At 36.0% G+C, this 12,387-nt stretch overlaps 1 protein-coding gene across 2 annotated transcripts in view; it reads right to left on the reverse strand.

The window, feature by feature from the left end:
* The window catches only part of hars (histidyl-tRNA synthetase), a 39,937-nt gene that overhangs the window by 12,062 nt on the left and 15,488 nt on the right, over positions 1-12,387 (reverse strand). Inside the window, exons 2-8 of one of the 2 annotated variants that reach the window (XM_028813022.2) lie at positions 9,951-10,284; positions 7,003-7,092; positions 6,773-6,892; positions 6,556-6,651; positions 1,825-1,950; positions 307-414; positions 61-159 (exon numbers count right to left, since the gene is read on the reverse strand). In XM_028813022.2, the coding sequence (XP_028668855.2) occupies positions 61-159; positions 307-414; positions 1,825-1,950; positions 6,556-6,651; positions 6,773-6,892; positions 7,003-7,092; positions 9,951-10,076 (765 nt within the window). In that variant the 5' untranslated portion in view covers positions 10,077-10,284. The remainder of the gene's footprint in view (positions 1-60; positions 160-306; positions 415-1,824; positions 1,951-6,555; positions 6,652-6,772; positions 6,893-7,002; positions 7,093-9,950; positions 10,285-12,387) is intronic. The other variant, XM_028813023.2, reaches the window with a different exon arrangement.

Genomic DNA, 12,387 nt, shown 5'->3' on the forward strand with positions numbered 1-12,387 from the left:
GGATTGGGCTAAAGCAACTACTTGAATCAAGCTATAAACATAAGAACCTGATTTATTTACCTTATCCAGTTTATCCACAGTTGAGCAGATTGTTCTAAATTTCTCATCAGGAACACCACAGATGGAAAACATGCCATCTAAAATTCGTCGATCATTAACCTATGAGAGTGCAAAAACTGGCTAAGTGTTTCACTTTTATTTTCATAACATACATTTCCACAGAAAACTTTATTTGTATAAATATTTTTAAAATACAATATAAAATCATAAATGTAATATTTCAGTGGAGATTTTATTAACTCCTACCTTAATGCGAAAATCTCCTATCTGCAAATCACTCAATATTTCATGGACTATTTTCAGACATTCAGCATCAGGAATCATTGGATCATATTGTCCTGCTATATCAAAATCCTGGAACCGAAGAAAAGCATCATTGAAGAGGAGTTGGCCACACTGCAGCATGTAATGTAATGCTGTATTCTACTATACCATTAGGTTAAGTACATGAAACAGTAACATTTCTTGATTGTGATAGTGCATTAACTGTGTTGTGAACAGGAGGATCTTCCAGAATATGTTTTATTAATTTAGCTAGTTAAATATTGAACAGTCATTGGTTGACATTAGCTTGACCTTTATGTTTCATGCTAATTGATACATTTTGCTAAATTTTTTTTACTTTAATTTGTAATGATTATGAGCCGAGGGCACAGTTGACCAAAGTATGGTTTTCATGATGGTAAATCAGGTGACTTCAACCTTTAATAATAATAATTCATTACATTTATATAGCGCTTTTCTCAGTACTCACACTTCACTTACTTAATAGTTTCTACACAGTTAACTGTGCCTCACAAGTGAGAGGTAAGTGCAAATTAAAATGCCCACCAAAAAAAAATAAAAAAAACCAGGACTATTTCTTGTGAGAAACTGCCAGGACTAGAGTGGAAGTAAAGGTGTTAAGATTGTGGATGGGGTGAGCCATTCATACCAAGCTCCCTGAATGCAAATTAACAGAAACCAGCAGCTCCACTTGTTTACATATATTTACAAAATATTTGTCTGCTGTGTCATTAATATACTACGATTATTTAGAAGTTCTGTGGATAGACCACAAAATGGAGTAACTTCATTGCCTCCACAGCATAAAATAATTTACTGCTAGTATATGATATATGGTACTATTTTTATTTTTGGGGCTGATAAAAGATTTAAAAACAGGCCAACCATACAAACTTGCACTTCACAGAATATTTAGACATTTATTGCAGTGGATCCAATAGGCAACTGATCTAATTTTTCCCATTTTTAATTTCTTTACCTCCAGAGAAAGACAATGGACTAAGAAAGACTTTAGTGATATTCTCTGCTTCTCCTGTCTTATAGATCTACTAGGCTACTAAGCAACAGCAGATTATTGGCTCTTAAAAATTAAGGAATTTTGAAAGAAACCTTGAACTGGCCTCCCACCTCTATATGTATATTTTCCCAAGAATACAGCAAAACTACAAAATCGTTAATAGTGAGGATTTTGTAAATTAAAATAAATTACGAAAATGCCTATTATCTTGAAAATTAGAAAAACAGATGATGAAATGATGTTTTATAAGGATGTAAATACTGTAAATGCTATCTCATACCATCTCATGTTGAGCAATTGTTTGTTACTAAGAATACAATAAATGAAATATAAAGCATATATGAGCTAAAATCATTAATTGCTAGCTACTCCTAGGCTTGGATCTGTATACTTAATATGAGAGATTTGACTCTGGCAAGGATTTGTGATTACTTATTAAAAAAGAAAAAGAGAAAACTTACACATTGATAAAACTCCCTGTACCGCCCTCTGGTCATGGCAGGGTTATCTCTTCTGTACACTTTTGCAATGTGGTATCTCTTAATGTTGGTAATTTTATTCATTGCTAGATAACGAGCAAAAGGAACCTGACAGAGACGTTAAGGAAATTATAGGATAGAAATTAAAAGAATAGAGACCACTGCATTGTAATATTTTAGCAGGTACACTAGGACTCTGTGTCATCCTAAATGTGAACAATCTTAGTAGCATTCTTTGATATATTGCATTACTTGGCACCATAGCAATTTGCCTTGTAAAGCATCTTGTAATTGTTGTCATTGTAAAAAAAAAAAAAAAAAAAAGTATATTACTATTATTTTTATATAACACGAAATTGGCTGACCAAGGCTCAAGCTTGGGGCCATTAAATCCAAGCAGGCCCAAGTGGTACTTGAGTGAAAAACAGAAGATAAGAAACTTTCCACCACTATTTGCTGAGCACAGTTACTTGTTTCATGCTTTGCTGTAGCTGTTCATAGCTTGCAGTCTGTGTACCATCATCTACTTTATAGGTCTCGCTATTCATGTGACAAGTTAAAACTGAATTTTTAGCCAAAAAACTGCTTTCATTCAAGTTATGATCTGAGTAGGGAATCCATTCCCGGACGGGTTTATCCATTCCCAGGAATTCAGGAATCCCGCATTTCATTCCTGGGAATCCCGGGAGCCCGGGGATGACACAGTTCACGGGCATCTCAGTTGTGAATGGTTTTAGAATGACCAACACTTATTTTTAATAAAACTACTGCAATATGTTGACACAAATAAAAGACTAACCTTATCTACAAGCAGTTCTTGCTGTCATATAAGTGCATGTATCTATGTAGTTGCAGTAATAAGAGCGTAGAAAGCATAACGTGTCCAGCGTGCAGTACACCTTCATGCAGAGTACGCCAGCCGCTGAGAAAGCACGCTCTGCCTCAACTGAAGTAGGTGGCACAGTCATCAGATACTGATACACTTGTTCTGAACAAGACCCGCGCTTGCCGTTGCTCTGAAACACCGCCATTTCAGCTTTTACTGATGCATCCAGTTTCTTGTCATCATTCTGTGATGGCAAGTTTCTTGGCACAGATAATGCGGATGCAACAGACTGACCCATTGCAATTTCAAGTTGCTGTTCAAAGCTGTGGTCTGATAAAAGAGCAAACTGCAGCAATGGTGCCACCTTAATTATTTTCAACTATAACTCTGTTATTTCTTGATCGATTTTTACACTTTTAAACGCTACATATGCAAGCTTGGCCGTTCCTGTTTTCCTGGGAATTACAACAGTTTCATTCCCGGGAATGTGGGAATGCAAAATGTCCGCGAATCCCGGGCTCCCGGGAATGGATTCCCTAGATTTGAGTTTTTCACCACAAGTGCTTTTCCAGAATCAGATTCACTTTACTTCAGCCTCTCCGTTCAAAGGAAGACAGGCTCATATTTGTTAAAACAAATTCCCAAGCAGAGAAGATATTCCAGCACGGCATTTGATTGTCTGCTTACAGTGTTAGGCAGAAAAAAACATTTGTAGCTGAACTTCAGCATTTTTTGATAAACATGCCACAAATCAAGGTTTTAGATCAGATTCATACTTGAGCTGAATAGCAGTAAAGCTCAAACTCATGTAAAACTCATGAATTTTGAAAACTGTATTACTCGTGGCTAACTACTTATTTCCATTAAAGTAAAAAGTTTTAGATCCTTCCTGCTCTGCACAATGAATTCAAGCTGACCTCAGAACACTTCTTGGTGAAGGCGACACCACAAATCACCAGTAAGTTTCTACCCGTTTCATCATGGGGACTATTGTGCAGCATTTTTTGACACTCACATTGCATGTTTAGATTTGTTTTGTGCAATGCTTACATTTTTGTGCACAGTGCATCAAGCATTTGGCAATGTTCAACAACATTTGGAAATATCAAAGAAATGGATGTCGTCTGCAGTGTGAAACAGTGACGAGAAAAAAAATAAAAACTAAGAGTATTAAAAAAACAGCTGGGGCAACTGTAATGAAAACAACAAACCTGCAGTCAGATCAGTGGTATCATATTAATTCCAGGTATCAGAGTAAAAGTGGTACTGATCATCTGACCTATTTGTTTATTTGAAATATCTTTAGTCAAAATTAATGGCAAGATGAACACAAAATGTTTTCAGAAAATACTGGAGGAAAATTTGCAGTAATCAGCCCAGAAACTGCATATGGGGTGCACTTGGATTTTCCAACATGACAATTACCCAAAACATAAGGCCAAAACAACCCTTCAGTGGCTGCAGCAGGAAAAAGTGAAGGTTTGAGTGACCATCACAGCCTCCTGACTTCAATATCATTGAGCCACTGTGGGGAGATCTCAAAGATAGAGTTCAACCAAGACAACCAAAGAATTAATAGGACCTGGTGGCCTTTTGCCAAGAGGAATGGGCAGCTTTCACACCTGAGACAATAAAGGACCTCATTCACAACTATCATAAAAGACTGTAAGCCACCATTGATGTTAACGGGGGCAAAATACACAATATTAGGAACTAAGCGCATGCTAACATTTGAACAGAACCATGTTATCATTTTCTTAATTGCTGTGGTTTGTTTAATGATCGTGCTATTCTGTGATGCCTAATAGTTTAAAATAAAATGAAACGTGTTTTGTCTGATCGCTCATGCTTTCTTAAAAAAATGGTACAAATTATGTTCACGGTGACTTGCATGAACCTAAATTACTGGCCGAAATTATCATGTATTGACATTTATTTTCATAGAATCTCATTAGTTATATATTTAATGTGAATATAATCAATAAGAACCATGTAACAAAAAATGTGTGTATTATATGGAAAATATAAGCAATAATATTTTTTATCTGAAAGGGCGAGCACATTTTCTAGTTGACCTTGAAGAGATTGGTTTGACATGTAACAGAAATAACATTAAAACGGATAAAATACTCATCATAATTGATGACAAATTTCAAAATTAAATATTTATGTATTATTTATATATAGTGCATCCAGAAAGTATTCACAGCGCCTCACTTTTTCCACATTTTGTTATATTACAGCCTTATTCCAAAATGGATTAAATTCGTTTTTTTCCTCAGAATTCTACACACAACACCCCATAATGACAACGTGACAAAAGTTTACTTGAGGTTTTTGCAAATTTATTAAAAATAAAAAAACTGAGAAATCCCATGTACATAAGTATTCACAGCCTTTGCTCAATACTTTGTCGATGCACCTTTGGCAGCAATTCCAGCCTCAAGTCTTTTTGAATATGATGCCACAAGCTTGGCACACCCATCCTTGGCCAGTTTCACCCATTCTTCTTTGCAGCACCTCTCAAGCTCCATCAGGTTGGATGGGAAGCGTCGGTGCACAGCCATTTTAAGATCTCTCCAGAGATGATCAATCGGATTCAAGTCTGGGCTCTAGCTGGGCCACTCAAGGACATTCACAGAGTTGTCCTGAAGCCACTCATTTGATATCTTGGCTGTGTGCTTAGGGTCGTTGTCCTGCTGAAAGATGAACCATCACCCCAGTCTGACGTCAAGAGCGCTCTGGAGCAGGTTTTCATCCAGGATGTCTCTGTACATTGCTGTAGTCATCATTCCCTTTATCCTGACTAGTCTCCCAGTTCCTGCCGCTGAAAAACATCCCCACAGCATGATGCTGCCACCACCATGCTTCACTGTAGGGATGGTGCCTGGTTTCCTCCAAACGTGACGCCTGGCATTCACACCAAAGAGTTCAATCTTTGTCTCATCAGACCAGAGAATTTTCTTTCTCATGGTCTGAGAGTCCTTCAGGTGCCTTTTGGCAAACTCCAGAAGGGCTGCCGTGTGCCTTTTACTAAGGAGTGGCTTCCGTCTGGCCACTCTACCATACAGGCCTGATTGGTGGATTGCTGCAGAGATGGTTGTCCTTCTGGAAGGTTCTCCCCTCTCCACAGAGGACCTCTGGAGCTCTGACAGAGTGACCATCGGATTCTTGGTCACCTCCCTGATTAAGGTCCTTCTCCCCTAATCACTCAGTTTAGATGGCTGGCCAGCTCTAGGAAGAGTCCTGGTGGTTTCGAACTTCTTCCACTTACGGATGATGGAGGCCACTGTGCTCATTGGGACCTTCAAAGCAGCAGAAATTTTTCTGTAACCTTCCCCAGATTTGTGCCTCTAGACAATCCTGCCTCGGAGGTCTACAGACAATTCCTTTGACTTCATGCTTGGTTTGTGCTCTGACATGAACTGTCAACTGTGGGACCTTAGATAGACAGGTGTGTGCCTTTCCAAATCATGTCCAGTCAACTGAATTTACCACAGGTGGACTCCAATTAAGCTGCAGAAACATCTCAAGGATAATCAGGGGAAACAGGAGGCACCTGAGCCTAATTTTGAGCTTCATGGCAAAGGCTGTGAATACTTATGTACATGTGCTCTCTCAATTTTTAATAAATTTGCAGAAATCTCAAGTAAACTTTTTTCACGTTGTCATTATGGGGTGTTGTGTGTAGAATTCTGAGGAAAAAATGAATTTAATCCATTTTGGAATAAGGCTGTAACATAACAAAATGTGGAAAAAAGTGATGCACTGTGAATACTTTCCGGATGCACTGTAGATATGCTTTAATATGAAGATAAAGAACAAAAAAGCATAACACAGCTTAGGCATAGATAAGCTAATGCTCTCCATTTTTAAATAAAGGATACAGTTAAATCATATCGTAGGGAAAGAAGCTCACCACCCTGGTCCTTCAAATCATATATGAGTTTTGAGTCCTCTCCGTATTTTCCTGTAAGAGTTTCCTAATTAAAAAAAGGCATATGTTGAATGTTACATATGTTCTAATTAAAAAACTCAGTCATTCACATAAGTGTACTTTAAAAAAAACACCTGAAAAGCAACATTGGGACATCTTTGTCTTACCTTTAATTCGAAAACTGGTGTGTCTATTGTTTCAGCCCCATGACGTTTAAAACAACCGATGATGATATTGAATACCTTTTCTCTGATTGCCATTTGCTTTGGATTATAGTCTCTGGTCCCCTGCAGAATTGAACAGAAAAATTATCTTCTGGAAACGCAGTCTGGAAGGCTTTGTAACTTGTTTAAATTCACTGAAGTGTTATTATACACTAATATACCATTTCACATACCTTTGGGGTTTTGAGAACAAATGAATGTTTGCCATCGTCTGTCCCCAAGTGTGCCTTCAGTTCTAATAGCTTTGCCACTTCACTTGCAATCTGTATAGCAGCAAAATGTTAATGTTAGACTCCATCAAACAAGACAGAAATATTGACACAAAAGAACTTATTGCAACCGAGCTATAGGGTAACTGTACTAAGGAAAGCATTATGAAGCATTAAATTACATTTAAACATTTTTAACAAGGGGTATACTTGCTTTGCAATGATATTTTAATATTGTGTGATTTAAAACAAGACTTCCGATCAAAATTATTTTTATTCATAAACACCTTAAATGTAAAATTAAGTTTTGACACAAGTTAAATCAGTAAGTATAATTATCACATTTACCCAATCATTGAAAATAATTAGTCTGAAGATGAGTTTCAAAACAAACTGTATTCTAAATTTCTGTTCTTCAGTTCTTTTTAAACTGATTAAACAATGTGCTACAATAACAAAAACAAGCAATTCATTTTAATATAATGCAGTTCCACTACTGAACCAGTAATATTTCAAAAATATAGAAAAAAAATATTTTTAACAGTGAAGTTTAACTGCAAATATTTCTAACATTACTACACCAGGAGGGACTATATAATGTGGTCAATGCTTAAGGATCCCATCTTTTTAAAACTAAACTGCTGGAATAATTGTAGCTTACTTCCATAAAGCAATGGGGAAAGAATGACTTATTTAAAAAAGTTAATTATGTGGACAGGTGTCTCTATTACCATGCAGATATATTTATTAATGTTATTTTTGTGTTCTTGTTTAATTTTGCATTAGCTGTTTTTTTAATTAACCGCATAACTAAGTGAAGGACTGACATACTATGAAGTTACAAGGTTTAATGTAACCACAGCCTAGAAAAAGGAGCAAATAGTACATCAAGTAAGCAGATAGATAGAGAGATAGATAGATAGAGAGATAGATAGATAGAGAGATAGATAGATTAGATAATTAATCCCAACGGGAAATTCACATACTCCAGCAGCAGCATACTGATACAAAAAACAATATTAAAGAGTAATAAAAATGCAGGTAAAAACAGACAGACAGTAACTAGACCTTTATACTTTACACACATCAAAGTATATTTAACAGGTTTTTATTTTAACGCACCTAGATAAAATATTGTAAAGAGCAGGCAAAAAAGCAAAATCATAATAAATTTTAAAAGTTCATTAAAGCATCATGCATTTAGTAATGATATGGATTTAGTAAAAGAAACACAGACTAATCGTAAGTCATCCCTGTTTGCTAATGGCATGGTTAAGGATGACCCTAGCATATTATCATACATTCAGTTTTGCACATCAAATTTTTTCAGATCACATGTTTAAGGAGAGAAGCCTGGAACTTTTACAGAGTCAGATTGTCATTCAGTAAAATCTTTCATGTTACATCAATACAGTGATACAAATCAACTTCAACTACAGGAGGTAGTCTATATGAGCAACAAGATAACAGGCCAAGACTACCAAGAAGTTACAGTGCCAATCCTGCCAAATGTATGATTTGGTATTCAAAAAAAAAAAAAAACAATTCTTGTTGTAGAAGTATTCCATATGTTGGTATTGCAACATGTCATGTAATGAAATCACAGAGAAGTTGTGCTGCAGGTTTGACAGGGCGAGTGCCAGCAAGAAAGCCACATCATAAAGGACAAAACAGGGCCTTGAAATATCAGCTATGGACTTCTGTAGACTGGACAAAGTCTCCTCTTCATAGCAGAAACCAAGACTTGCTTTTAACAACCACTGTTAAAGCTGTGCTTGAAAGCTGTTGTGCTGCGAGGTGCCTGACACGCCAGCTGGTGACCCTCAGAAACTTGTCTTCTGATTGGGTTGTGACTTTGGCACTGCCACATCTCTTCTTATCAGTTTCTTTCACTTTCCAATTGCCTTTGGATTGTGTAGGACACCACCATACTCACTGACACTTTGATTTATTTTTTTCCCCTCAATTTCTCTAAATAAAAGGCCTATACTTTTAAGGGTAATAATGCTCTGTCTCATTTCATTTGTTCATTGCTGTTTCTTGCCATTAACACTGGATTATTGTTCAAGTAGTACTTCAGAGAGTGTAGTAACACAGTCTTCTCCAACATGGCTTTAAGACAGACAGAGGGTTTTTAAGTAACAACATAACTTGTTTGTTTCAAGTTGTAAGTCTTCATTTACTTCAATTGCTGTAGAACATGTAGGTTGTAACCTATTATTTGTTCCCTGAAGAAGACCCATTTGAAATATTCAGTTATTTCCTTTATTTCAGATTTTACTAACCTAAACTTTAAATTTACACTTCTGGCAGTTTACTGCTTACCTTTTCACCATTTTAAGTCATTCATTGCATTTCAACTGATTAAAATTGAAGAACAACTGGAAAAACTGAGGTATTCTAAAAATGTTTGACCAGTAGTGTATATAAAATTCACACAGTATTTTTACCTTTAAAAAACTGTTGGGAAACATTTAACTGCCTTTAAAATGTTTTTGCAATTTCTTCTCTAAAACCAGATCAGTGACATTTTTAAATGGAACGATGGGGCTCATTATACCAAGTTAATTTAAAGCAAGTTGCCTACTAATCCCACTTTCAATGACAACTAATTGATAAATTGTATATGAACAAATTTAGGTTTGTAATTAGAAAGGGGATTAATAACATTTTAATTTCACTTTTTCCATTTTGTACAGATAAGAGATTTTTAAAAACCTTTAACTATTTGACCTAGTGCTTCTAAATTTTAGGTCCTAGTTTATAGCCTATATATCTCCAACTCAAAATCTAAGACTACAGAATTAAAGTGTTAGAAGTTGATTACATTTTCAAGGAACCAGATAAGCAAAAGGTTAGCAGTTACTAACTAAAGAACAATAAAATAATTTTTCATATAAAAATGACTATACCTGGGCATTGTTATGGCAGAACATTACAAGCAGTGGATTTTTAAAAGGCGTTGTCCATAAGCCAGTTATCAGTTTACCAGTAGCAAATCCAAGGTTATTCAATTTTTTCCAGAAAATGAAGTTCATTTTCAAAATATTCCCAGAAGAAAGTTGTACGATCAGAGTGATAAAATATGTTCATTTGTTATCCACAAGTGAGTGTGTTGAAGTTCCCAGCAAGGACAGTCCCCACAAAAGTGTTGAGATTTACAGTGTCCACAGCAGAAGCAGTCAAGCCAGAAGTGATGCCCAGGAATGTGATGCATGGAGAACAGGAGAAAACTGGTCAGCAATGCTAGCACAAGTAGCCGTTGGTTCAACATAGGAGTGAAAAATGGAGGGGAGCAACAATCAAAATTAGCTATGCGAAAGGCTGAATATAAACAGAAATACTAAATGACAAAGATCACTCAAGAGAGTTAGACTAATACATGGTCACTACACTGTAACAATACACTTAAAAAAAACAAAAAAAACAGTGATACTGTCTCTGAAACAACTCTACACATTTTCTGATCAGAAAGGCTGTCATTTATTGCACTATAGTGCACCTTTGATATGGAGACACCCAATGATATCTGTTCATTTTAGTTCATCATTTCAGTTCTAGAGAACTCCTATGGTGCCACCCTGTCCTATCCAGTTCTCCAAGTGGTTAATTACAGCTTGTAGCCACACTTGCTCTTAAACAAGCTGACATTTCCCTGTTGGTAGTTCTACTGCGTAAATAAAGACATACCCACAAGGATTTACAGTCTTTTGAAATTAAATTAGAAAAATGACACATTACAATTAATAAACGGAGGAGATTGTGATCTTTATTGTTCATTTCAGTTTCTTCTTTACCTTTCCTAAGATTTGAAATGGCATGGCAGAAGGAACTCTTACTGTCCTCAAAAAGTCAGCATTAGGACACTGGACTGAATTTACTCTGTTACTTCTGATTTGAAGATAATCACTGCTTTACACAACCATCATAAAAACAAAAGTCTGAATCAAATTGAAGAAGTTCATAACTGATCTGCAAGTGCCATAAGAAAAAGGTTTATAAATTTCTGTCAAAAATTTAAAAAAAAAAAACTAAACAGGTTTAAAATAATACTTATACGCAGGCAGAATCTAGCATCTGACAGAAAAACGCAAGTGATTGTATGCTTCTATTATTTTTGACCATAGGCATGCTGTAATACAAAAACATTTCAGAAAACATCTTATTTCTATTTAATTAAACAGAAAGAGGATTTAAATATTTTATTAATTTAACATAAATATCTTATTAATTTAAGAGTAGTTACATTTAAATCAACAGGTTTAAAAGCACATTATTAAAAACTGATATTGTCCATATAGTCAAGCTTTTTGCATTGTACTATACCTCACAACAAACCATTCAAAAGAAATACCCATTTATCCATATCCTAACCCACATATTCTGTTCAGGGTGACTGTAAAAACACTGCCTATTCTGGAATTATTGTCCAGGTTTTAATTTTGGAGGTGGCAAAGAGAGGAATGGTCGTCTAGCTCTGTGAAGAGGATTACTTGTGTTCTGTTTTGTGTGCTGTATTTACCCCATTTTTTGACACCTATTGCACACCCAACTTACATGGAAGGCGGTCTATCTCTGAATTGCCTTTCCCAAGATTTCTTCCTTTTTTTCTGGGGACGACTTTGTTCCAGTCTCCTTAGGAAGTCAAGGCCGGGGGGCTATCAAAAATGGGGTCCGTTAGAACCCATTGCAGCAATCCTTGTGTGATTTTTGGACTATATAAGAATTGTTGTTGCTTGGTTCCCACCCTTGAGCATAAAGTTACAGTCTACCTCAGGGCACATTTACAAACACAAAACAAAATGCTCGTGTACAGATGTAATTGATAGACCGTTATTACCTTAACATGAATGCTTTTGAAAAGTCAAGAGGAAAATCAGAATAATCTGAGAAAAAGAAAAAAAACAAACAAACACACGCAATGTCTCAGGATCTAAAACCACTGCATCATCATGCCAGTCACAATGAACTGCGGCACAAAGGCAAAATTAGGCTGAATTATGCTGAGCATTCAAATACAGTCATGAATTGTCATCCAATTAATGGACTGTGTGCAATTAATTTTTTTTCTCATTGCAGCTCTTCCATAGACTATTCTGGATAATGGAAATTACCTGAATTATTTTCCTTGAACCGAGGGACAGGAGCTTATATTTTCATTCTCAGGCAATATGTACAGTACCTACAGTGCCTTAAATTCAGAGGATGAATATAAGGGCCTTATACAGAGCCTTGTGTTTAAGACAATGAGAAAATTAAAAGAACGGAGCCTAAACCTTAGGAGGAAAATTGTGGATCAACAAAAGTCAGGTTCCTCCTTAGAATCCATCCCCAAAGGGTCATGGTACC

Source organism: Erpetoichthys calabaricus, chromosome 11 (genome assembly GCF_900747795.2).
Source record: "Erpetoichthys calabaricus chromosome 11, fErpCal1.3, whole genome shotgun sequence".
Classification (NCBI taxonomy): Eukaryota; Metazoa; Chordata; class Cladistia; order Polypteriformes; family Polypteridae; genus Erpetoichthys; species Erpetoichthys calabaricus.